Source organism: Lepidochelys kempii, chromosome 22 (genome assembly GCF_965140285.1).
Source record: "Lepidochelys kempii isolate rLepKem1 chromosome 22, rLepKem1.hap1, whole genome shotgun sequence".
Lineage (NCBI taxonomy): Eukaryota > Metazoa > Chordata > Testudines > Cheloniidae > Lepidochelys > Lepidochelys kempii.
In genome coordinates this window covers 6,027,011-6,052,996 of record NC_136401.1, presented here as the reverse complement: position 1 = coordinate 6,052,996, position 25,986 = coordinate 6,027,011, and the positions used below count along the sequence as shown (strand labels likewise).

General features: G+C 54.3%; 1 protein-coding gene across 5 annotated transcripts in view; it reads left to right on the top strand.

Moving 5' to 3' along the window:
• Positions 1-25,986, top strand: part of ROBO3 (roundabout guidance receptor 3) — a 145,487-nt gene that overhangs the window by 12,644 nt on the left and 106,857 nt on the right. For all 5 annotated transcript variants that reach the window (XM_073320816.2, XM_073320820.2, XM_073320819.2 and 2 more), the window contains exon 2: positions 12,366-12,692. In XM_073320816.2, the coding sequence (XP_073176917.1) occupies positions 12,366-12,692 (327 nt within the window). The remainder of the gene's footprint in view (positions 1-12,365; positions 12,693-25,986) is intronic.

The window sequence follows — 25,986 nt, the reverse complement described above, 5'->3', positions numbered from 1 at the left end:
CTGGTCAAGTCACTTAGTCTCTTTGTGTCTCGGTGCCCATCTGGCTGGGAAGAGCCAACCTTCCTTTCTCCCACCCTTTGTCTTGTCTATTTAGATCACCAGCAATTTGGAGCAGGGCTTGGCTCTTTCTCTGTCTGTGCAGCACCATACCCAATGAGCCCCTGCTCACAGCTGGAGCCTAGATGCTGCGGTAATACGGTGTCTGGTCTGAGGGAAGAGAGCTGCTAGCAGAGCGTCACTAGTTCCTGTGCCCAGCGACTGCAGTTGCTGCCCTGAGTCGGGGTTCCAGGGTGACGTTCGCGCTGTCTCTGGGTGTGTGAAAGGGGGAAAGTCACTTCTTCAGCCTGGCGACGGACCCTCCTCCCTGGCAATCTGTGAACACTAAGGCGGAGTAAAGGATCCAGGCGATCCTGAACTCCTCGGCGGGGAGGAGATTATAAACAGCTGCCAGGTAGGCGATGCCCCTGCTGGAATGTGGCTTCTCTTTGCAAACCCAGTAATCGCTGAAAGGGCTGAAGCAGCAAAATAGCCAGTTACATCCTCACCAAAGCTCCAGAGAAGCACGTCGGAGTCTCCACCCGGGGCTCTCTGCTGTCCCAGCTGCCCAGCTTCTCACCAGCTGCTGGGCCGTCCTGAGTCTGTCTGACAGGAGCGGGAGAGCTGGGGCTGAGCGGGGTCGGCCATGCCTTGAGAGCGGCCCTGAGCCAGGTCACCCTGGAGAGTCCTGATTCCTCTTTGTGATTAAAGTGCCAGTGGATCTCTAACCTTCACCCAGGCTTAATTTGAGCTAACTTGGCTATTTGGATAGCCACAGCCCTCACGGGCCAGGATGGTGAAGGAGTGCTGCTGAGAGGTGCCTGTCTGACAGCTCTCTGGTCACCCCACAGACCCAGCCCTTCCAGCCGGCGTCACCCCTGATTGGGGGATACTGGGGTGATGGGTGGTGCACTCTCCATGGCTCAGGCATCTCTTGGCCTCTGCTCGCTATCTGACTGTCTCAGCAAAGCGCGATGGGGAGTTTGTGACATGGGAGCTGGGCCTGAGAACCACCAAACTCATCTCATCTCAGGGCCACCCAGCATCGGTCAGATGGGAACAGCGTCTAATCCTGGCTGGGCTGGATTCAAACCGGTGACCTGCAGGGTCCCTCCATAGCACCTTAGCAGGGCCCTGAGGCAGCCAGCGTGTTCGGGAAGCCCCAGTGGGAGAGCTGGGACACAGTTGTGTTCGGGGTCTGGAGCCATGCCCTCAAGGCTTTGTCCTGGGCACCCTGACAGCTGGCTCATTCCTGGCACGCTGCCCCTCCATGGCCCAGCTCTGCTTATTGACATTGGCAGTGATTTTTGGCCCACTGCGTCTGCCTGTTATCCGCGCCCAGCTCCCATCGGTGGCGGTGGTGCCACGAAGCCCTAATCCTGCCAGGTCTCTTTGGACACAGCTGCTCGGCCTCTAATCGCTCTTGAGGAGGAAAGGGAGGTGCTCTGTAATTCTCCCTCTCACCGTTGGGTTTATCCCGGATTTGCTGGAGGTTTCCGGCAGCACTTGATCGCCCATGACGCAGGGAAGCTGCTGTTCCAGTATCAGTGGCAGCCTGAAGGTGTCTCCGGGAGCCCTGCAGGGGGTTCATGATGGCAGCGTAACCCGCGCTGTGCAGTGCCTCCTGCAGGCAGACGGCGGCCCTGGGTTCTCAGGAGGCCTTTGGGGGGGTTACGGGAAATCTGAACTAGAAGCCACAAGGAAATTCCCATTCCGAGCGGGACAGGCTGAACTGCAGCTCCCAGGAGTGAATGACCCTCCCAGCCAGCCTCAGGGCTGCCAGACTGGGATTGCCGGGGCGCAGGAGAGAAGCAGGCTGTGATCTGGGGCACAGGAGGATCCAGAGCGGGGTCAGGTGCAAGGGCTGTAGGGTGGGGCATGGGAGTGGCTGTGACTGCTCTAGCTGGCAGCCTGGTCTCTCGGCTGCTGATGGGAACAGCCCGGGGTAGAGCCGGGCACTGGCCTGCATGTGTCGGTGGGCAGGTGATGCCTCCTTGCTGTGTGAAGTCTGGGCTGGGGCTGAATATGTTGCTGCCCTTGGATCATTCCGCTCCCCCAAACACACTTTTGCGGGGAGGGGACAGCAGCTGGGCTGCAGCCCTACTCATAGTGGGAGGAGGGCATCATTAAAGGAGCAGACTTCCCCCGAAGCTGCATGGCCAGGCCAGGGCTGTGCTGCTGCACCAGGTCCTGCGGGAGATGGCAGCTGCTTGGAGGGCGAGGACACTGCCAGGCTGGTGTGTCTCAGAGGCATTCCTCCAGAACGAGCGCCCAAGGCCTGTGCCTGACGCTGGCCTGTTTGGAGTGTGGCCTCACCCCCAAGTGAGCAATAAACAAACCAAGCTAAGCTCAGCCCTTCTCCCCAGGCTCCTCCCTCAGGTCTGCTCAGCCCACACTCGAGGTCCCCTCTCTATAGGGATCTAACACCAACTCTGGGATATCTGGGAGTCACCAGAACCCACAGGCTGGGATGCTGCAGGCAGACACTGCTGGCTTGTTAGCATCTGGCTGGGGGAGGGAAAGGCACCCGGGATTTAATTAGTCAAACCTTCTCTTTTGCTCACAAGGTGTGTCGTCCAGTTGAGCATAGCAGCTCGTGAGCTCGGCCAATTCAGGAAAAAGCATTTCTGCACAACGGACTGGGGAGGCACTCACTTCTGGAAACCCCCCCTGCCAGTGCAGGCGCGTGTAAAGCCTGCTGAAAATACCGCTGCTCGCTGCCCTTCGTGCCGCTGCAACAGGATAATGCCTGCGGGTCCCCCCCGTGCGGTGTGTATTTCAGAAAGCAGCTCCCTTTTAACGCAGTGAAATTTGAGGCAGGCCAATTGCAGCAGCATACGGTTGAGATGATTTTGGTGGGCTGTGGTAAGTTTAGGCCTTCGTGTGGGTTGTCGTCATTTTAAATTGGAGCCAGTTTATTTTTCAGCTCCTTGTTGGTATGACTCAGTGGCTCTGCTCAAGCCATGCAGCCTCCAGGGACTCTGCGGTCACTGGTGCTTGGCAGCGTGCATACGGCCCCTCGGCTGCCCAGGGCCTTGCTGTGCTGGCGAAGGAAGGGTCCCAGCCCGGACGGGGTGGGCGAGGCTGGGCGCGGGAGAGGCTCTGGAGGCAGGTGCGGTGTGAGTTGTGCAGCTGAGCCGAGGCTGTGAGCAGGGCAGCTGCAGTATTGGGCTGTTCCAAGCAGGCAGCTCAGCGCACGAGTGGGGCTGCCCTGCCTCTGCCTGGGTGTGCCTGGGGGGAGACACCAGCCCAGAGCAGGGACAGGCCGGCCCCGTGACCTCACAAAGCAAAAATGCTTTAAGTAAATATTTAGCCTTGGCCTTGCCGTGGTGCAGGGGGATGGGGGCGCTTTTGTTTCCTGTATTCCCAGCTGGAGGGCCGCGTCCGGCATCTGACCCGCTGAGGGAGGCGGGAGCAGCGGGGTGCCTCTGCTCTCCGCAGCTGGGAGCCCTCTCTGACGCTGTCAGCCGGGCCCGACAGTTCAGCGCTGGACGAGGGGCTGGGGCCTGGCTCACGTGCCAAGGAGAATGGCAGGCTGAAGCCAAGCGCTGTGTGCCTGAGAGAGGGAGCAGGAAGGGCGGGGCCCAGGTGCCATGCATTCTCCCGGAGCTTGGCTCGTCTGTCCCCTGTGCACACCTGTGCCAAGCGCTGCAGGAGGATTCACCGCATCTGGGGCTGCTGGAAGCAGACAGAGGCGAAATGGGGCTAGTGCAGCATTCGGAGCTAGCCCTGACGGCATGGGCCAGCCCCGCAGAGCTGCTGTGGGATCTGGCAGTGCCCGGGGGGGCGGTTCTGGTCCATGCTCAGTGGGGACTGTGAGGTCCGACAGTCCTGCAGGGTTAGTGCGGTGCTCTTCCCTGCCTCTGGCCAGTCTGCTTCTGAACGCCCCAAGCTGTGGGGCTCTGACCACCTCCTCCTGGAGGGGATGCTGCTGCCTGATGCATCTCGCTTTCAGGGCGTTTTTTCCAGTGTCTTAGTGTGAACCATGTTACTCCCAACTCTTACCCTAACTGATCCTTCTGCCCTTGGCCTTAGCACTGCTGAAATGCCTGTAGGTTCCCATCGTGTCCCTGCCATGCCCTACCTGTCTGTCTGCTGTGCTGGCTTCCCCTTGTACCTGGCTTCTCCTGCCCACGGACTGTGGGTCCGATGCTTTCCGCAGAGGCCTTGGTTGCTTTCTCCCTGGTGGGAGCTGTGTTTCTAATCTCTCCGGGTCCCTGTGCTACTTCATCCACCTCACAAGTTTCCGCAGCTCCTCCCACTTCACCTCTGTTGTCTTTTGCTCATTCCGCAACGAATAGAATATGAAGAACCCACCCGGGCACTGGGCTGTGTGGGGGAGGTGGGCCATGTAAAAGGAGCTACTGCCTCCAGATGGTATCAGACGGCCGTTTGCTCCCCTCCCTGTCTGTGACATACAGTGCGCAAACGACCGACCGCTGCTTCCTGCAGGACCCTCCCTGCAGTTTTCACTCCACGTGGCCATCTTCCGGTGCAGGCCTGCTTGAATTAATTTGTCCAGGGTGATGTGACTTGAAGAGCAATGCTAATGTATCCCACGTGCAGCCGCTTCACGGTAGAACTGTGACGTTACCGACTCCGTCTGGCAGAAGCTGTTCTTCTCAAAGCCCTCAAATCTGCATCTGCTTCCTATTTCCTGGCCCTCCTTTCTCTCTCCCTGGGTTTGTTCTGGTCTGTTATTAGCAGCAGAAGTTAGAGGCAATTGTCAGGATTGTGCTGCTCCAGGGTTTGAAAATTAGACCACCCCCAACCCCGAGCCCCGCACCTCCCAGCTGTCTGGTGTTTCCGCAGGGGCCTTGTGTCAGTGAGCTTGTGAACAGGCTCCTTGTCGGGCAGGAGAAGTGGCAACAAACACACTTGAGCTTGAAGCAGAAAATGAGTATTAAAGGCTGGTTCTCGGCTATTCCCAAAGCTTGTCTGTCTCTCTGGGCCGAGTGCAGAAGCAGCCTGCAGGGCTTGTGTAGCTGCTGGCCCTGCGCTCTCTGCCAGGCTCGGAGAGTCACACTGGGCGCTCTCCTCCTCGCACATTCTCTCCACCGGTATGAGAGGCTTTGCAGGCTGGATGCAGCCCTAGGGGATCTCCGTGCCTCCAGCCATCATAGCAGAGGGCATCATTCTGAGCCGATGGGTCCCACGGGGCTGGAGCGTAATTCTCGCTGCGGCTCCCTTCCTGCTGGTGAGGATGCTGGAGCAGGAGAAAGCCCAGCATGACTCTCAGATGCCTGGCTGAGTCTGCAGGGCTGGTGGCTAGAAACATGCCTGCTTCCCTCCTCCCAGATCCAATATGTGAAGCCAAAAACTTTAGGAGCCAGAATGCTATTGCTAGAGCAACTTACTGGGTGAATATGTCACTAGGCAAACCCCACTGCTTCCCCAGCTTGTTCCAGTCCCCTCCGAACAGTCCCTCCTTCTGGGGTGTCCTGTGAAGGGGGTTAGCACCCACACTGTACTAAGGCTCTGTTTAGAAAGGGTTCATGCACGGCTGAGAGCTCTTTTCAAGCGCAGAGGTGAGCAGTAGGATGTGCTCTAGAAAGCTATAAGCAGCCTGTTGGACTCTCACCACTGATGAACCGTTTATTAAAACATCTATAAATAGTTTATTAACCTGGCGTATCTGGGCCATGAGTCGGCAGCGTGCCCTCGTCAGTGACAGCATTAATGCACAGTGCGAGCACTGCCCTTCCCCAGGGGCCCAGCTCACTAGCCTGGGGCCTGGCTTTAAGGCTGCATCTTGCCCAGCCCCGAGAACGTTGGTGCTCAATCAATGTGGTGTCTTTTGTGTGTTGTGAGAGGCATGTAACGTGCTCCTGGGGGAGCCGCGTGACGCACAGGTGGAGGGACACGCTCCCTATGGACCGGCTGGTTGAATAAACATATGGCGAACTGCTGAGGATGATGGCTTGGCACAGCTGCAGACACCAGCTTCTCCTTCCAGCATGGGACAGTAGGAAAGCTAGTGCTCTCTCTTGCCATGAGAGATGCAGAGCCCAGTCCCATCCTGGGGGTGTCCCTGGGGCTGTGTGGTTGGCAAGTGCCTTGGCTGCCGTTTGCCGGTGAGATGCCAGCGCAGCTGGGAGGTGCTGGCAGGCCCCCAAAGGCAAGGCAGTCAGTGACTGTGGGTTTCACAGCCATTTCGTTTCCAAGCAGATTCTGGGGATGTTTTTCAGGCTGCTGTGGGCTCTGGTGGAAGGATATGAGATCTGGGAGCAGGAGGGCACTCAGGAACAGAGGAAATAGAGAAAAGTGGGGGGTGGGGAGAGGATCAGGAAGGAAGGGGCCTAGAGTAAGGAAGGGGATGTCAGCAGGCATGGGGGGGGGAGCAGAGGGGAGAATGAGGAGTTGTTGACTGAGCTGGCTCGTCGGAGGCCTGGGTTTCATTGTCTTCTCTGCAACTGACCTTGGGCAAGTCCCTTCCCATCCCTCCCACTTTGTCTGACTTGTCTAGTTAGGATGGGATATTCCGAAGTCCCCGAGTCACTTGGAGCATGTGGATCAATGAGACCTGTTCTGAGGAGCCTGGGAGCTCCTGGAAATCTGACCCTAGATCAGAAGGGACTGTCTGGGCACTCCCGTAATGTACAGAATTAACAATAAAAATGAGGGGGTCCAGGTTCTCTGGAGTTAACGCTGAGTGTTGGAATTGGGGCAGGTCAGCAAAACGTGGATTGCTGCTGAACACTGCGGGGGCTGCAGCCTGCCCTGGTGCCGGCTAGAGGGCGGTTTCACTCTGTGGATCTGTGTCTCTGCTCCTCCGTCTACATGGGCCCAAGGGTGCCCTTCTCAATCTGGTTGTTTTAAGGTGATTGAATGCCCCGCCCCTTCCCCAGTGACCCAGGCAGAGAATCTAACGCTTCCCTGGTGTGAGCTGGCCAGTCGGTAGCCGAGATGGGAGCTGACAGCTCACTGCTGGTGACTCCAGGTCAGACGTGCTCTGTCCATGGGTCAGCACCACAAACTGGGCTGGGGCTCTGGCTCACAGTTCCTCTGTGGGGTGGGAGGTGCAGGAAGGAAGTGGCTGCAGAGTCAGATAGTGATGCTGCATCTTCACCAGGGGCAGGCTCAGCTCTCAGGTACGCCTTGGCTATCTCCCTGTCTTCAGTGGGGTTTGGGGGGGGGCTGAGGGCAGAACTGGGCTCAAAACCGCGAGCTGAGTTAACAGCTCCCCTAGGGGTTCTCAGGGCTGCATGGATGCAGCTTGGGATGGCAGTCGCAGGGGCTCTTTGGTTTTCACGTGTATTACAGTATCCCCAGGGTTCCCCGCTGGAGTGCGACCCTTCGTGCTGAGCTCTGTGCAGCTGCTGGGGTTGATGCAGACCTTGCCAAAGAGCTGGCAGTCTAGGCTGCGCACGCCCACCTAGCAATGCCCCACCATGCTTTAGCCAGCTGATGATTTGGCGGGCTTGAGGCGGACTCTGCAGGGCTGCCAGGAGGAAGAATCAGAGCGGAGCCCCTGTGGCTGCAGAAGCAGCTCGGAGACACAAGCAGCAGGCTGGCTGGTACGGGCTGGTGTCCCACAGAGTGCAGCGGGCGCTTTCAGGGCAGAGGAGGGAATGGGCCATCTCACCATAAGGGGCCCATGAGCAGGGAGGGAGCAGGGCTTGGTGTTAATGGATCGGGGCTCGGGGGGTGGGATGCTGAGGAGGGGACGAGCTGTGGGGATGAGCCGGAGACCCTCAGCTGACATCTATGGGAGGGACCCAGTGGGGCTCCAGGTGATGGCTGTTCCACAGCCCGACTGGGGACCAGGCTGCCTGCAGACTCTGGAGACATTTCCAGCCAGCCAATTGTTTCTGAGCCGGGGCCCTGGCATGGGAGTCCCTGAACAGGAGCCTGGTGTCGACAGGGCCGCGGGCCCTCGGATGTCTTGAGGCTCTTTTAAACGGACTCATGTACAAACACACTTTCTGATAGAGCCCCTTTAAACAGCCTGTCCCAGATCGTGTCCACAGAAGTCCTTCTCTGCTCAGCAGGGTCTCTTGGCTCCTAGTGCGGGGTGAGTAGATGAGGAAGAAACTGGCTAGACAGGGCAGATAGTACCCCAGTTCCACGCATGCTGCTTCCTAATGCCCAGCGCGAGCAAAGCAGATGAGTTAAGAGCTGTCTGTCTCTCACCAGTACAGCCCTGTCAGGTGTTCCCTGTGACCCTCCATGCCTGGCACAGGGGGCCTGGTCCATGGCTGGAGTTCCTAGGCATTACTCCAATGCAAGAATAGCAGGGGCAGGCTTTGCAGACAGCAACGTGACTGGTTGTGTTAGGTGGTTGATGTTCCTTTAAAAACACCAGGCCAGTTCACCAGACCAAAAACACCAGGCCAAAAACCCTGGCCGATTCACGTGGCCAGGGATACAGCTTGTTTAGGGTCAGCGGAGCCCTTCTGGCCCCGGCGTTGTAATCCATGGGCCCGGCTGGGGATGCTCACAGGCCGTTGGCATTGCTTGTGGTGAGCCAGGAGAAGGTGGAGGGAATGGGGTGTTAAAAGGTGTCTGCCCTAAGTCCTTGCCCTCAGTGAATCTCCATGCACTCCTAGCTAGCTCTGCACTTCCGGCGGGGGCGGGGACCAGAGCTGTTCACTGTCTCAGCCTTGGGCGGCTGGGAGGTGCAGGAAGGAAGTGGCTGCAGAGTCAGATAGTGATGCTGCGCTGTGCAATGCTCTGTCTAAGGTGCTGAAAGCGTCTACGGGGTGGGCTCATAATCGCTGACTCACAGGATTCGCACGGTCTGCAGCGCCCCTTGGGCTCTTCTACTCCGGTTGCACAGCTGTCTGGCGAACGGGGCACACCCCACATGGTGAGGCACCCGCGTGTGACGTGCCACGTCGCCTGGTGTCACGTGACACAAAGGGGACCCAACAGACGGCATGTTGCTTAGGTGCGTGGGCAGCACTCGGGCAGGGCGGGATCCCGGAGAACCGCCCCTCTGCGGTGCCTTAGCCAGCTGCCCAGATACCTCCTGCGAATGTGTCTGTTTGACTGACAAGGTCTCAGCAGGAAGGCATGGCTAGTGGTGTGGATGCCAGAAGTCTGGGCCAGCCCCGAGGCAGGGGGTGGGGCACCGAGGTCTCTGGCGAGGTGGGCAGAAAAGGCATTTTCTTGGGGTTTTTGGCTGATGGTTACCACAGCCCTGCCAGGTTCTCCCTGTCCCTTCTCCTGCTGCTGCTGTCACACACGGTCATCAGCCCGGCAGCGCTGAACTTTCAGGGTAATTATTCCTTGATAGTAATCGGGGGTTAACGTTAAATAAAAACAATAATTTCTCCTTTTGTGGGGAGATGAGGATCCCAGCAGGAGCGGCGGAAGCATCCTAAAAGTGGGGGGAGCATGGCCCCCTGCCACCCCATTCCGGCACCCCTGGATCCCAGCATCTCTCATCCCTCTGCAGATGCCCCCTAAGGGACCTTTCAAGTGGTGAGGAGCAGATCACGCGCTGTGGGTCTGACATCCGCTGGCTGCCCCAGTGCAGACTTGTAGCAAGGCCTGGTGGCGTGTGAACTCCCCTCCCCCACTGCCTCCCTGCCCACCCCACCGCACTCTCCATGAGCCATTTGCTTCTTGCCTATCTGCTGAGACTTGAGCACCGGTGCCAGGTGCACGGTAATTTCATGCTACAGACACTTGCCCCAGAGAAGCTGGACTGAGACTCCAATTCACTGATCAGCTTAGACGTGACAACTGAGTTCCCTCTCCCCTGAGCTGGGCGTGATGTTCTCGGTGTTCTGACAGCAATGGCCACGTGCAGGGAGCTGGGCCGGCGTAGTAGGGATGCCCCGTCCTAACCGGAGTCCAGACTGTGACTCTGCTGGGACTGACGTGCCAAAGACTGAGGGTGCAGTCTCCAGGGCAGGTTGCAGGCATTGCATGCTCTCAAAGTGGCTATGCCATGAGCCGGAGACTGGAAGCGTCTGGAACAGTCGAGAGCTTTCCCCATGAATCCTATCAGGAAAGTGAATAAAATGCTCCTGTCTGAGCATGTCCCAACCAGCCAGCTTGCTAGGCTCTTCCTGGGAACTAGGGTAGTGTGGTTCTCTGCTGCCATGGAGCAAACGGGGCAAGAAGGCTGAGCAGGCTGTGAACCTTGAGGGGCCATTCACTTGGCCTAGCCCGGTGTGTTGGGCCCATAAGAGGCAGCCACTGCCCTGCTAGCTGGGGGAGCCTGGATTCCAGCCTGGCTGAGCTGGGGCATCAGATGAGTACGATTCAGTGAGAGCTGGAGCTGTTGAATGAAATGCTCATCTGCGAGCTGCTTGTGCGTGCGACTTGTCTGCCCCTCTCTTGTAATGTCCCCGTGGGTTTGTCCTGGCTGTGGGCTTGCCCTGACCTCAGCAGATGATTGGGCTCCTGGTGTGACGATTGCCGTGGTAAGAACGGCGTCCTGGTGTAAAGGTTTTGAGGCTCACGCTTTGATCTCTAAAGGGCAGGAAGCTGTAGGGCAGCCAGCCCAGGGACAGTACTTGGAACGCTGAGTTCCTAGGGTGACTCCTCTGGGCACACCTGTGCTGTGGTGTGGTTTCCCATGCTGAGTGTGAGCCAGAGCTAAATATAGATCCAGAGCCACGAGCTGCAGACAGCTCACTTCCACCAGGGCTCCTGGCAGCCACCCAAGGACTTATCAGTAGTGGTCTGCTCTTCCAGTCTCTTCCCAGGATCCCTGTGCACTGGCCCCACCAGCCTTGCGGCTCCCCTTCTGCCCCCTTCCCCAAGCTGGAAAAGCTCCTTTCCCCATCTCTGAGTATGGGCTGTAGCATGTTCTCCCAGAAGGGATCAGGAGAACTTGGCTTCAGTGAGACAATAGGTCAGAAAGCGAAACTAATGATAAAAGGAGCAACGCGCTCCCCGGGCCTTGGGCCCCAGGACTCCAGCGCGCAGAGAGGCCATCGGGAAATGGTGTAGAACCCTGGGAGCGTGAGCCTGTCTCTCGGGCGTTTAGTGTTCTCGGTGCTGCCCGGGTAGATTCCTGGAGTCCCAGCCCCCTGCGATGGGGTCTCCGGGGTACAACCTGGAACTGGGGTGCTTCTGTGCCCCCTTAACTCTCCAGCCTGGGCTGTCTCTCACAGTGCTTTGCTAGTGACAAGCAGCAAACCCCTCCAGGTGCTGTTACCACTCAGTACAGCCGCATGTGGAGTCCCACACCCAGCTAGCTCGCATGAATGCTCCCAGAGCCACTCGTGAATCACACAAAGAAAGGCACCAGCCAAATCCCCCCAGCTCCCCAGCGTTACACCCCAGAACTGTACTGTCTTGCCCTGGTCAGAAGCCTGACCAGCATAAGTTTATTACTCAGTCCACCCCTCCCTCAATGTGGAGAGGTTATGCACCAGCCTTTGTAAACTGAGCTGAGATTGCCCAAGCTCTTCAACCAAAACACACTGTTTTAGGTAAAATATAAAACAGATTTATTAACTATAGAAAGATAGATAGATTTAAGTGATTATAAGTGGTGGGCATAAAAGGTCATCGATAGTTACCAAAGAAAATAAACGGTAAGCAGACAGTCGAAATCTTAAATCTTATTGCACTAGGCAGTATTTGGATCAAGCCCACTGGATGTTACAGTTCTTAATACACAGGCTTCTCCCTTAAGCCTGGGACCAGTCCCCTCAGCTGAAGTCTTTGTCTTCCCAGCATTCTTGTTGCTTCCAGCATAGGTGGGGGAGGAGAAAGGCCATGGCATGATGCCACTGTCTCTTATTTTATACTCTCTGACCACATGCCTGGAAAACACCAGCCCAGACTTGTCCTGGTGGGCTTTGCAGAGTAACAGGTTGGAGCTATCCCCCTGGTGTTGTCTTCTGCAACCGAGTCACAGAGTTGAGCAGTCCCCATTGTGTGGTGCTTGTGCAACTGTCATTGAATTGTCAATCCCTTGATTACACCTCCCCTGATGATTGTCATTGAACACCCTCCTGGGAGTGGTTCATCTCCTTTGCATGTCACTAGCAAATGACAACACATTTCAGTAACCACCATACAGCAAAATCTCATAACTCGATACGCACTAAGAAAATACATATTTGGACAGAACAATGGGTTTCACAGATCATGACTTTTCATAAGCTATCTTACATGGCATGTTTGTATGAAATGTACATAATTGTATGACAGGGTGAATATGGGGGTTCCAGGGGGCTGCTTTGAGGTACGGAGTGCCACATCCCCATCTCCAGCCAGGGGGCCACACAGCCCTGTGAGCTCAGGGTTGCTGAGGGCCATTGTCTCCATTCCCAGCAGCATGGCTATTAATCCCCTTGGGAGCTCTGCCCTTCCCAGCTGGAGCCCTCGCCCTGATTTCTGTTCTCTCTTCTGCCTCTCAGGCTCCCGCCCTCGGCTCGAAGACTTTTCTCCAAGGATAGTCGAGCACCCCTCCGACCTCATCGTTTCCAAGGGGGAGCCAGCGACGCTGAACTGCAAGGCGGAGGGGCGCCCCACCCCGATAATCGAATGGTACAAGGATGGGGAGCGGGTGGAGACGGACAAGGAGGACCCGCGATCCCATCGCATGCTGCTGCCTAGTGGCTCCCTCTTCTTCCTGCGCATCGTCCACGGCAGGAGGAGCAAGCCCGACGAGGGCGTGTACGTGTGCGTGGCCAGGAACTACCTGGGAGAGGCCGTGAGCCGGAACGCGTCGCTGGAGGTGGCCAGTGAGTGGGGTTCTGAGCAAGCTCCCGGGTGGTTCTGGGGTGGAGCGAGCTGTTTCTAGGAGTTGCTGAGGGCCCAGGCTGTGGGAAGTCATGTTATGGACTCCAGGGCAGAATTTGGCCCGACGACTTTGCCGGCTGTGTTAGACTTTCCCGCTGGGGCTGGCTCCTACATGCTCTGCTAAGAGGCAGTTGAATGGCAGCACAGCATAGCCTGGCCAGGGCTCTGCTGTGCGCTCATGCCAGCTGCCTTGCCGGATAAGTGCGTTCCTGCCGAGAGGGGAGCTGGTGCCTTCCGACACATGTGCGGCTGGCTGGTATGGCGGGTCGGTGTTGCCCTGCTGGCTGTGGTTATTATGGGCACCGGGCAATGGGGATGTTTGAATGTATGATTGTGTAATGTCCTCTCCTGCTAGCACTCAGCGCTGAGCATGGTGGGCTAGGGCCATGCTAGCTCTCTGTGAAGAGTTAACGCAGCGAGGCCCTTTACACAGCGCTCTTGGCTTTGTGCCGCACGGGTCTGAGGAGGCTGGGCTGTGTGTGTCTGGGCTGGAGCCTTTCTCCGCATTCATCGATCCTGGATTCCCAGCCAAGCCCCGCAGTCAGAGTACGATTCTCTTGCAAAAGTTGCCGAGCTGACGGGCACCCCCAGCGAGCCCATAGCAGCACCCTCTGCCCAGCTGTGCAGGCCTCAGCCCCTTCAGGAGAAACCCTGAGCCCTGCTTGCGCCGTGTTCGTTTTCCAGCGGGAAGCCTTCTGTCCCATAGTGCAGACCAGCAAAGGGAGATAGGCTGGACCCCCAGGGAGAGGGGGCCTCCCGGTGTTACCTGCACAATTTAGGGTTCCCAGCCCCCTACATTTGTGGGCACTCAGGGAGTAAGGGACCCAACTGTACCTCTCCATGGGCTCAGGGCTAACACCCATTCCCAGTGGGCCCAGGGCTCTATGGGTCTGTGGGGCTTTTTACCAGTGAAAGAGCCTGACACAGTACTAACCTATATTTATTAACAGCTGATCAGCAGACTACACACGCTAAGCATACAATGCTCACCACTCCTAATAAGGCAGACAGACTTTTCCTGGTGGCCGGTCAGGATCTCCTTGTCTGGGCTTCCAGCTTCTGCACAGTATGGTCAGCAGGGTGTGATGGTTTTGCAGTGTTGACCTTGGGCTGTGTTCTGAAGTTAGGTTCTGAAGAACCTCCCTTTGGACCCCAGTTTATATCGTTAAAATTTGGGTCCTGCTTAGCCGTACCTTAACCAGTCATTTTACACTAAAGTCCTACAAAATGGTATTTTTCACCCATCCTAGCTCATTATAAAACACTTCTTTAACCAATCACACCCCACCACTTCAGTTGATTCATGAGTTATGCAACAGACTGAAACAATAAAAGAATCAGACCGAGACCACACAGATAAATAATAGAGAAGTAGGGACCACAAAGGCCAAACAATAGTAGAGATTTCACAAATACAGCTGTTGATAAGTGGTTCTTTGCCAGGCAGAATGCTGTCAAACAAAGTTTTCTTAAAAGTCTTAAGATCTGTTTCTTTACCCAGTGATGGGTACTCTTAGGACAGGAGTGGCTTCATAGCAGCCTGATAATACACTGGTTTGGTGCAATTTAGATGGAACATGAGGATGTGACTCTCTGCAACTTAGCTCATGGCTGCTGTTTTTACTGCAGAAAAAGTAAAATGCAGTAAAAAGTAAGATGGGGGGTGAACCTCCTGCAGGAACCTGCCTGTCTTACAGACACAGCTCCCTCCCTGCCCTGCTCTCTGCCTCTGGAAAGTAGAGGGATGCTTCCCCAGGGGCATCCTGAGCACAGATGTCTGCAGGGCTCTTCTCCACTACAGTCCTGCAGCCTCATCAGTCCTTTTGCCTGCTTGGGACAAAACTTAACCCCACCCCTGCCACAACCCAAGTGGGGTCCCTTCACCACATCACCCCATTACCCCGTTCCCCTGAGATCTGCACTGGTGCTAGTTGGAGCCCTCTGTGTTCCATGGGATTGGCTGCAGAATCTGTTCCTCGCTGAGTGGCCTTGTTCCATTTTGCATTATAAAAACATCTGTTCCTGGCCTTTGTGGGTGTTCACATCCTGCCTGGAATCAAGTGTGAACTGATGCAGTGCTGTCTGCCTGAGTCTGCAGCCGGCCTGAAACAACAGCTTTCAGAGAGCCCATTCATTTCAGTGGGAAGTTAACTCTGAAACCTGAAGGGAGTCGTTCCAGGGTCGTTCAGCTCCAGTATTTCTCCTACTGTCTTAAGCTGTCCCGCTGCCTGACCTCTCCCTAGCTGCCTGACCCTCCACGGCCCCCTGCCGCTGGCTTCTGCCATGCCTCAGTGGGTTGTTCACACCAGCTATGCACCGTGCCACAAACTGAAAGTGTGAGTGGGGGCTGTGTAAAGCAAACAGAAGGAGGCATCAAAACAATAACAGCGGCTGCTAGGCTGACTGATTTGATTTCCATTCTCCAGACCCCATCCAGTTTAAACTTCAACGAAGCAGGTACAGACTCTCCCGTCAGTGCAGGTTCCAGGGGCCTTGCCCTGGGAACTGTGGAGTAAGCAGGGCTTGGTGAGAGTGAATGATAAGAGAAGAAAAGGAGGACTTGTGGCACCTTAGAGACTAACCAATTTATTTGAGCATGAGCTTTCGTGAGCTACAGCTCACTTCATTGGATGCATGCCGTGGAAACTGCAGCAGATTTTATATACACACAGAGAGGCAATGACAGCTGACAGCACCTGGAAGCTAAAAGGACCCTGCCGGCTTGAAACCTCATCAGTTTCAGGAAGTGAGCTGAATGGAGTTTGAGCTGCACGTGCCCTGAGCCCCCCCGCTCCTCTGGCTTTAACAGTCCAATTGACTGTTTTCAGCTCACTTGCACTGGGGTAACTGACAATTAACCCCAGACACAGGGGTGAGGCGGCGCCTAGGACTCCTCTGACAGGTCTAGTTTGCTGGTGCTGGTGCAGCGACCTGCTTTGTGGGTCCCACTTGTTTTAGGCTGGGCTGGGCGCACTGCACCACTGGAACAGGGTCCGAGATCAAACTGGAGGCTGTCGGTCTCTTGACTGCTGGTGACCTGGGAGCTGCTGGGGTGGATTACTGATCGGCTTGCTCTTCCCTCATTGCTCTAATAGCTGCAGATCTGCTCCTAATTGCCATAGGCAGCCTCTGCTCTTTAGCCTTGTTTAGGGGAAGGGTTTCTCCTGCTTAGATTCCTTTGTGCTCCTGAGCTGTCAGCGTATGAACAGCCCAGCCCATCAGTCACCCGCTCCTGACTTGGGGTCTTTGCACATACCTTCAGGATTAGCCTCCGAGAATTCCCCCAGCACAGTAATGGGCCAGCGCCTTGGAAATATCTCTGTCCCTCTGAACCCAGGTATGCGCTCCCCTTTGGCTGGAAGAACATATGCTGCAGAGAGGGACTCATATCTGCGATCAGATTCTTTTCTCTGGCCTATCTGCAGCTGTTTCTTTGTGCTCCCGACTCCGAGGTGAACAAACACTCCTGATTAGTCCGGCTTTGTCCACAGCCGGCAATGGCAGACTGCATTCCAGGCAGGCTGTGATGTGTCTTTCCCAGCTCTCTGTGCCCCTCCAGCCAAAGAAACCCTGGCTGTATTTATCTGCCCTGACCTCCCAACCAGTCTCCTCTGTGCTGTTCCTCGGTGTCCTGACCCCATTGTCTTCCCTAATGGCTCTACAGAGACAAAGATCTGCAAACAAACAGCGCAAACCCCAGCCAGGCGATGGTTGCACAAGATAAATGACCATGTTACCTATGACAAGGCCATGTAAAGTCACCCGCAGCATAGGAAATGAAATGTCATTTCTGCTAAGCCCTTGAGTCACCAACATTACAGGCTGGGAGCCGGCCTGAGCAGAGCTCGGAAGCAGACAGGGCTGATACTAGCCTAGGTGATTTCTGGCTGGGCTGAGAAGTTGCCGCCTGACTAAAGCTATCGAAGGAGTGTGCTGCACCCAGGGTAATTGTTTAAAATGCAGCCATCAAATAAGGAAGGTCTATAAAAGGCTCCCGAGAAGGAAACGCACCGGGTGAGTTATTCCTAGGCTAGCAAGGACTTGCATGCAGCAGCTTTGGGGCCTTGGAGATGCTTGGATTTGCTCCCAGCAGTTAGTCTGTAGAACCCAAATCCTTTGGAACTGGAAGCTGCCAATAAAGAAAGGAAAAGGAGACTTAGTAAAATGAAGCTGTGATTCCTCCAGCTGCCCCTCAGAGCAGCACACACTCCCCAGGACTGAGCCCTTCAGAGCTCTACAAACCAGCTAGATTCCTCTCCTCCCCAGTGCCCCAATATTAGGGAGGGGACAGATAATAAGACAGAAAATATCATAATGCAATGATATAAATCCACGGTACGCCCATAGAATCATAGAATATCAGGGTGGGAAGGGACCTCAGGAGGTCATCTAGTCCAACCCCCTGCTCAAAGCAGGACCAATCCCCAACTAAATAGCTTGAATACTGTGTGCCGTTCTCATCACCCCATCTCAAAAATGATCTATTAGAATTGGAAAAGGTGCAGAGAAGGGCAACAGAAATGATTAGGGGTATGGAACAGCTCCTGTATGAGGAGAGATTGAAGAGGCTAGGATTTTTCAGCTTGGAGAAGAGATGCCTAAGGGGAGATGTGATCCGGGTCTGTAAAATCCTGACTGGGGTGGAGTAAGTAAATAAGGAAGTGTTATTTATCCCTTCCCATAACACAAGAACTAGGGGTCACCAACTGCAGTTTAAAACAAACAAAAGGAAGTACTTCTTCACACAGTGCCCAGTCAACCTGTGGAACTCATTGCCAGGGGACATTCTGAAGGCCAGAAGTATAACAGGGTTCAAAAAAGAATTTGATAAGTTCATGGGTGATAGGTCGATCAATGACTATTAACCAGGATAGTCAAGGACACAGCCCCATGCTCTGGGTGTCCCTACGCCTCTGACTGGCAGAAGCTGGGACTGGACAACTGGGGATGGATCTGTTGGTAATTGCCCTGTTCTGTTCATTCTCTCTGAAGCACCTGGCACTGGGATAGATGGATTCTAATGCTCTTAATATGGGCATCATGCAGCAGAGCTCCACCACGCCCCATTCCCTTCAATGCAGCGGTGCCTCTCTCTGCTGGCTGGCTGCTTGCAGGGCAGGGCATGGTCTCTCCTGGCTGCGTGGGCGTGAGTTGTTCTCTTCAGTAAGGAAAGCTACCTTATTGAGGTCAGAATATGTAGGGATAAAGTGAGACAGGCTAAAAGTCAAGTAGAGTTGGACCTTGCAAAGGGAATTAAAACCAATAGTAAAAGGTTCTATAGTCATATAAATAGGAAAAAAACAAAGAAAGAAGAAGTGGGACCGCTAAAAACTGAGGATGGAGTGGAGGTCAAGGATAATCTAGGCATGGCCCAATATCTAAACAAATACTTTGCCTCAGTCTTTAATAAGACTAAAGAGGATCTTAGGGATAATGGTAGCATGATAAATGGGAATGAGGATATGGAGGTAGACATCACCATATCTGAGGTAGAAGCGAAACTCAAACAGCTTAATGGGGCTAAATCGGGGGGCCCAGATAATCTTCATCCAAGAATATTAAAAGAATTGGCACAAGAAATTGCAAGCCCATTAGCAAGAATTTTTAATGAATCTGTAAATTCAGGGGTTGTACCATATGATTGGAGAATTGCTAACATAGTTCCTATTTTTAAGAAAGGGAAAAAAAGTGATCCAAGTAATTATAGGCCTGTTAGTTTGACATCTGTAGTATGCAAGGTCTTGGAAAAAATTTTGAAGGAGAAGGTAGTTAAGGACATTGAAGTCAATGGTAAATGGGACAAAATACAACATGGTTTTACAAAAGGTAGATCGTGCCAAACCAACCTGATTTCCTTCTTTGAGAGAGTAACAGATTTTTTAGATAAAGGAAACGCAGTGGATCTAATTTATTTAGATTTTAGTAAGGCGTTTGATACTGTGCCACATGGGGAATTATTAGTTAAATTGGATAAGATGGGCATCAATAGGAAAATTGAAAGGTGGATAGGGAATTGGTTAAAGGGGAGACTACAACGGGTCCTACTGAAAGGTGAACTGTCAAGTTGGAGGGAGGTTACCAGTGGAGTTCCTCAAGGATCAGTTTTGGGACCAATCTTATTTAATCTTTTTATTACTGACCTGGGCACAAAAAGTGGGAGTGTGCTAATAAAGTTTGCAGATGATACAAAGCTGGGAGGTATTGCTAATTTAGAGAAGGATAGGGATACCCTACAGGAGGATCTGGATGACCTTGTAAACTGGAGTAATAGGAATAGGATGAAATTTAATAGTGAGAAGTGTAAGGTCATGCATTTAGGGATTAATAACAAGAATTTTAGTTATAAGCTAGGGACGCATCAACTAGAAGTAACGGAGGAGGAAAAGGACCTTGGAGTATTGGTTGATCATAGGTTGACTATGAGCTGCCAATGTGATATGGCTGTGAAAAAAGCTAATGTCGTCTTGGGATGCATCAGGAGAGGTATTTCCAGTAGGGATAAGGAGGTTTTAGTACCGTTATATAAGGCACTGGTGAGACCTCACCTGGAATACTGTGTGCAGTTCTGGTCTCCCATGTTTAAGAAGGATGAATTCAAACTGGAACAGGTACAGAGAAGGGCTACTAGGATGATCCGAGGAATGGAAAACTTGTCTTATGAAAGGAGACTCAGGGAGCTTGGCTTGTTTAGCCTAACTAAAAGAAGGTTGAGGGGAGATATGATTGCTCTCTATAAATATATCAGAGGGATAAATACCAGAGAGGGAGAGGAATTATTTAAACTCAATACCAATGTGGACACAAGAACAAATGGATATAAACTGGCCACTAGGAAATTTAGATTAGAAATTAGACGAAGGTTTCTAACCATCAGAGGAGTGAAGTTTTGGAATAGCCTTCCGAGGGAAGTAGTGGGGGCAAAAGATCTATCTTGCTTTAAGATTAAACTCGATAAGTTTATGGAGGAGATGGTATGATGGGATAACATGGTTTTGGTAATTAAATATTCATGGTAAATAGGCCCAATGGCCTGTGATGGGTTTTTAGATGGGGTAAGATCCAAGTTACCCGGGAAAGAATTTTCTGTAGTATCTGGCTGATGAATCTTGCCCATATGCTCAGGGTTTAGCTGATCGCCATATTTGGGGTCGGGAAGGAATTTTCCTCCAGGGCAGATTGGAAGGCCCTGGAGGTTTTTCGCCTTCCTCTGTAGCATGGGGCACGGGTCACTTGCTGGAGGATTCTCTGCTCCTTGAGGTCTTCAAACTACAATTTGAGGACTTCAATAGCACAGATATAGGTGTGAGGTCTTTTTTAGGAGTGGTGGGTGAAATTCTGTGGCCTGCATTGTGCAGGAGGTCAGACTAGATGATCATAATGGTCCCTTCTGACCTAAATATCTATGAATCTATGAATCTTTGCAGGATACAGGTGGGGGGTTCCAGACGTCCCTCTTCTACCACATGCTCCCCTGGGGAGCTGAGCTGAGAACCCTGGACCTTCTGCTCCAAAAGCAAGGCCCCTGCTGCCCTCTTGAGTGACGGGAGAGTCCCTGTTTTCACCAGTAGGTCTCATCCCCTGATGGACCAGCCACGAGAGGGTCATGTGAATGAGTGCAGCTGGGGGTACTGGCTCCGATCGGTGGTGGGTTGGAGGGTGAGTATCTAGGAGAGAGTATCTCATTGAGGAGGAAGCTTTAAAACAAAGCCTTTTTTCTCAGGGGCTCTCATTCAGGACAAGCTGCCTGGCGAGTCTGAAGGTAGAAGCTTCAGTAACTTAACTGCTGAAAAGAAGCTGGGTTGGGTTGGGTTTGGTGTTTTGCCCCAAGCTTGCAGAACTCCAAGTGGATTTTATTCAGACCTAATGAACTGGTTGTTTGCGCTGGGGTTTTCCCACTGCTTTGAAAATGCAGGGGTATGTCTACCCTGAACGGAGGGCCTGTCGATTCTGCATACTGCTGGCAGCATCATGTAGGGCCCATGGCAGGGGAGAGGCGGCTGGGAGCTGCCGGAGCCATTCCCTGCCGCAGGTGAGGTGCTGCTCGGGCGAGTAGAGAGCTGTGTAGGATACGTGCCCTGGGCCTAAGCCCCAGGTGTGTCATGTCTCCCCTAAGCCATGCCTCACTGGCTACACTGCTATTTATACCTGCGCTGGGGGGCGTGCGGGGTACGGACTCTACGTGACGCCATAAGGAGTTTGCAGTGTAGACGTACCCTAAGTGGTGGTGCTTTAAGAATCACTGGCTGTTTGGCCTGAGCCCAGCCCCAAGCGAGGGTGTTCCCAAAGTTCAGGGCAAAGGAGAGTGGGGGTTAAAACGGGCCCACTGGGTCTGGAGGACGTTGGTGCATCTGTGCGTGCTAGGAACAACCCTGGCCGCCCAGGGTACATCTGCACTGCAGCTAGGAGGTGTAATTCCCAGGTCAAGCGGCTGCCCTGAGCTCCTAGGCAAGTACGGGGTGGCTGGCCTGGGCCCCTGCTATTTTTAGTGCTCTAGGCTGAGCAGACGTCCAGCTACCCGAGCTGTGAATGGCCCCTGCAGCTGCAGCGTAGATGTCCCCCTAGAGACGCTGGAACACCGGGCTCAGCACAGACTGCCCTTTCCCACAGCTGTTTGCTAGCCTGTCTTTAGCATCCACTCTTCACGCTCTGCCATTCCCCAGCACAAGCCTCTGGATCCATTCCTGTCTTATTGCCACAAGTAACAGGCACCTTTGCTATCTTTGATGGATGGGCGAAATGCAACATGCACCGTTAACAACCAGAGGCCTGCTGGGGGGGGGGCAGCCCCTCCCCCTGGAGCACTCCTGGGGATAGCTGAGGCTGGTCTGTCTATCAGGCGACTTGTTATGGAGACTAGTCTCCAGCAGCCAACTGTTTGCACAGGCATTTATTAGCCAGTCTCCATTCCCGCAGCTGTCATTGGTCTCTTTGCTGGCTGTTAATAGTTCACTACTATATGTGGGGTTCGTGCCTGGAGAGGCTCTCTGGGCTCCCTGCCGTAGGTCCATCTAGTAAGACCGTCCCAGCCTGATGAGTTTGCAGTATAAATACAAATGCCATGTCTCAGAGGAAAGCTGGCTTTGGGGGGAAGGCTCTGGATGCGAGATCCGGGTTCAGCTCCCGCCTCTCGCCCTGTGTGACCTTGGAGAAGCCACTTCATCGTTGTGTGTCTCAGTTCCCTAGCTGTAAAATGGGGATCCCAAGTCCTGTGTCTTGTCTATTTAGATTGTGAGCTGGGCAGGGAGGGACCATCTCTCGCTCTGCATCTGCACCCGGCAAGGTGGGGCGCTGATCTGGTCCCTGCAGGGGGCTCTGAGCAGTAGCATAGGAAACATGCCATGAGTTGCTGCTCAGGAAAGGATCTTTGTTGCTCTTGACTTCCACAAGTTTTGCCTCTGGTTCAGACTCTTGTTCTGGCTCTGGGTTCATGGACGGTGTGAACAGGACATGGATGGGCCACGTGGCTTCTGGGAACTCTCAGGCCTTATTGTGACCGTAACAACATCTGAGCAGTGAATGGAACGAGTGTTTGGGCTGCACGGGCGAAGTCCTGGCTCTCCAGAAGGATAGATCGCGGGATGCTGGGGATCCTCCTCTGAGATCCGGTGGCTACAGGCACCAAGGGACTGTGCCCATGGCAGGAGGTCAAAGATTAGCACCCAGCAGGGACAAGGGAGCGGGGTGCTGGGGGCGCTTGGGAGGGGGCGGTCTCTGGTGGCCTTCGGGACAGCAGGAGAAGTGGCTTTTGTCCGGCCATTGGGAGCTTGGTTTGTGTGCCGCAGCGGACGCAGCGGGCAGCCCTGGGCTGGAGGGATTTGCCAGCAGCCCCCTCTCCCAGCCCAGGTGAGTTCCCCGATGCTGACGGACAGGCTGCGGCTGCAGGCAGAGACTGGCCCCCCTTCCGAGTGCGTGTTGACTGGTCCCTTGGAGTGCAGCAGCCCTGGGATTCATGCCGCGCCCTGAGCCTGCTGCAGCGGCTCCTGCCCTGTGCATTGCTGGCAGGGGGATAGACCCTCACTCGAGGCAATGGGCTCCGAGCTCGTTAGGCCGGGAAAAACAAAGCACAGAGGAAAGGCGCATCCAGGAGCTGCTGGGGCTGTTGTGAGGGGAGGGGCAGGGTAAGGAGCCCGTGGGTGGCCCGGTGAAGAGAGAGCTGGAAATCTGGCTCCGGCTAGTATCCCGAGTGAGCAGTTGGGTCTAGGCTGGGGTTCTTAGCTCCGGCCTTCAGTGCACTGCCCCTGCCTTCCCGGGCAGTGCTAGTCCCCCCCTGCCAGCACGGACAAAACCCAGGTGGGGCAAGTCGAGCATGCCCCCTCTGACCTTATGGCCTTTGTCTGACGCCGGAAGCTCAGGGGGTTAGATTTGGGGATGGGGGAGGGGACGCCGGCTCTGTGAGTGACTGAGGACATGCTGACAGCTCCAGGCAGAGATGCCCAGGCAGCCGCTCGGAACAGCAGCCGGCCATCTCCAAACGGGAATTGTTTATTGATTTTTGTGTCACTTCTCAGTCCATTACCCAGACAGGAGGCGTTTATGTAATTTGGAGAGGGGGCAGCGGGGGGAACAAACAAAATAGCAGCAGCTTCCCCCCCCCCCTCGCCGCCAGGGCTGCCCCAGGAGAAGAGGGAGCTGGGGGACAGGAGCAGTCTCTGGGGGCCTCCCATCAGTTTGGCTGGGGGAGCCGTGACTCGGTGCTGACAGCCCGTCACTCCCCCGGCGCAGGGCATTGGCGTTTGTGTTGGAAGCAGCGGCTGGAACCCTGCGTTGACAGGCTAATTTTAGAAATTCCTAATGGATTTCAGATGTTTTGACCTTGTGATTTTGAAATTTGGGGCTGTGGAGCTGGCTGAAGATAACAATAAACCAGTGATGCACACACCCCAGAGCGCTCTGTCTTCCCCTGGCGCATTCACAGACAGGGCTTTGGCAGGAATTACTGTCTAGCGCGGCCACTTACCAAGCCTTGTAATCAGACAGCAGCCTTGTTTGGAAGGTATTCTCTCATTTGGACAGGAATTTCTCTTCCCAGTGCTTACAGGACCTCCCAGTGGTAAAGTGCAGCCGCTCCAGGAGGGGTGAGGGGAGCGAGAGCATGTTATTAGAGCTCTCCCTTTAAGGGCTTCCAAACCAGCGATATGGGAAGAGAGCGGCTCAGCTGGGGCCTGGGCTAGGAAATGAGTGCTGGCTACAAGGGGGAAGGAATTAAGTCATTTCCTAAGTAACGGGAACCCTTTGGGTGACCCTCTTAGCCTCCTGTCTGCAGGCAGAATGTGCTTGGGCAGATTAGACTCTTTTGTGTTCGACACATGAAAGGGTCACTTGGGTTCCGAGTTAGAAACTCGGAAAAACTCCCTTCCCTCGTGGCCACAGGTCAGCTGTGGTTGTTACTTGAGAGAGGGGCAGACGTGACTCTGGCTCTGTTGATGATTTTCGCCTGTTACGTTTGGGCCAGAGTGTCCAGTCTCTCTTTTCTCTTGCACATTTCAGCCGAGGGTGGTAAATGGTGGGGCTGTTATTTGCATTACAAATTTCCACTGCTGATAAATCCACCCTTGGCTAGCTCTCTTCCCTGGCTCCGAACCACCAAAGTCGTTGTTGTGCGCACTCAGGTTTGCGGAGGTGCCGCTCCTGCTAGCCAACGGGAAAATCATTTGCATAGAGTTAATCAGTGTTTCCAATGGTGGGTGAAATTGATTGAGCTGCAGCCATGCAATCCCATTCTCCTCTAAAGAGGCTCAAAGACGTGTTGATCTGGTGCCTGCATTGATTGCCACAAAGGCTTGATACTATGCTAACTCTTCCGGCACAGGTCAGCACAATGGCTGGGGTCCCAAAGGCTGCTTTCTAGCTGAAATGTTTTAAAGATCAGTGTAACGTGTCCCAGAGGTTGCAGATGCTCCTGTTAGCTCAGAGGTACCTGCCTGGAGATGTAAGCCATCCCCAGTGCCCAGTGGATTTGATGCACAGAGCTATAAGTGATTCTGTGGTGGCATTCGCAGCCATTGATTATAAAGGAAATCTGCATAGAAAACCAGGTCCTGTCGACCCTGGCAGGCTCTCTGGCTGAGCGGAGAGGTGGTGGGGTTAGAACAGTGGAACCTGCGGGAGAGGGGAAGGAATTTATTCAGGCTGTGTGCAACTCTTCTTGTTGATAACACCTCTGCAATGCTTTTCTCAGCTCAGGGCTGAGCACGCCCCCTCTGCACCTGGCTGAGCTGCACCAGGTTCACGCGAATCATATTTAATTAAATCTGTTTAAAGTTGCCCCATTTGTTAAACGGGTGCAACCATCTCCTGTCGGCGAGGCCTGAGCCAGCCCAGGGTTCTGCCAGTCCGAGCGGGGAGAGCAGGCGTCGTGTTCTGAGAGTTTCTATGGCAGTAAGACGAGCAAAATGAATGTAAAGGGGGGAAACAGGAGTAGATCTGGCCACTGTGATGGATCTCGGGGTACCCAGAACTCTGAGTTGCCTCGTTATCCCCCTGCCTCCAGCGTGAGGGAGTTTTGTCTGTGTGACTGGGTGTCAGCTCCCTGGTAGCCCCAGCCTTTCAGCCACTCAGGCACTCTCCTGCGGGTTCAAAAAAGAACTAGGTAAGTTCATGGAGGACAGGTCCATCAATGGCCATTTGCCAGGATGGGCAGGGAATGTGTCCCTAGCCTCTGTTTGCCAGAAGCTGGGAATGAGCGACAGGGGATGGATCATTTGATCCTGTTCTGTTCATTCCCTCTGGGGCACCTGATATTGGCACTGTCGACAGACAGGACACTGGGCTAGATGGACCTTTGGTCTGACTCAGTCTGGCTGTTCTTATGCTTTCCTCTGGGCTGTGCCAGCCCTGACTTCACCTTGCAGTTAGCAATAGGTGCACCTGACTCCCCTTGAAGCACTCCCCTGTGCTATCCAGCCCCTGACACTGGCTACTCACAAAAACTCCAGAGCCTTTGCCCCCAAAGGTGCAGGGACCCCAGTTAAATCACGGCTCCCGTATAACTCACGGCACTGGCACTGGAACAAAGGGTTAGTTCAGGAAGGACAGGGGTTCTACCAGAAACAAGAGAGCGTGATGGAAGCAAATGGCTACACTACAAAACAAAATCACAGAACACGAACTAGGGCCAACACTTATTAATGAAATTCCCTCTTCTAGCTGATAAAGTGGGTCCCCTCACCCCCAAAGTTCAGTCTGTGGCAGAGCTGGCTGGCTTCACGGGAACCAGGATCTGGTTCCATGAAACAC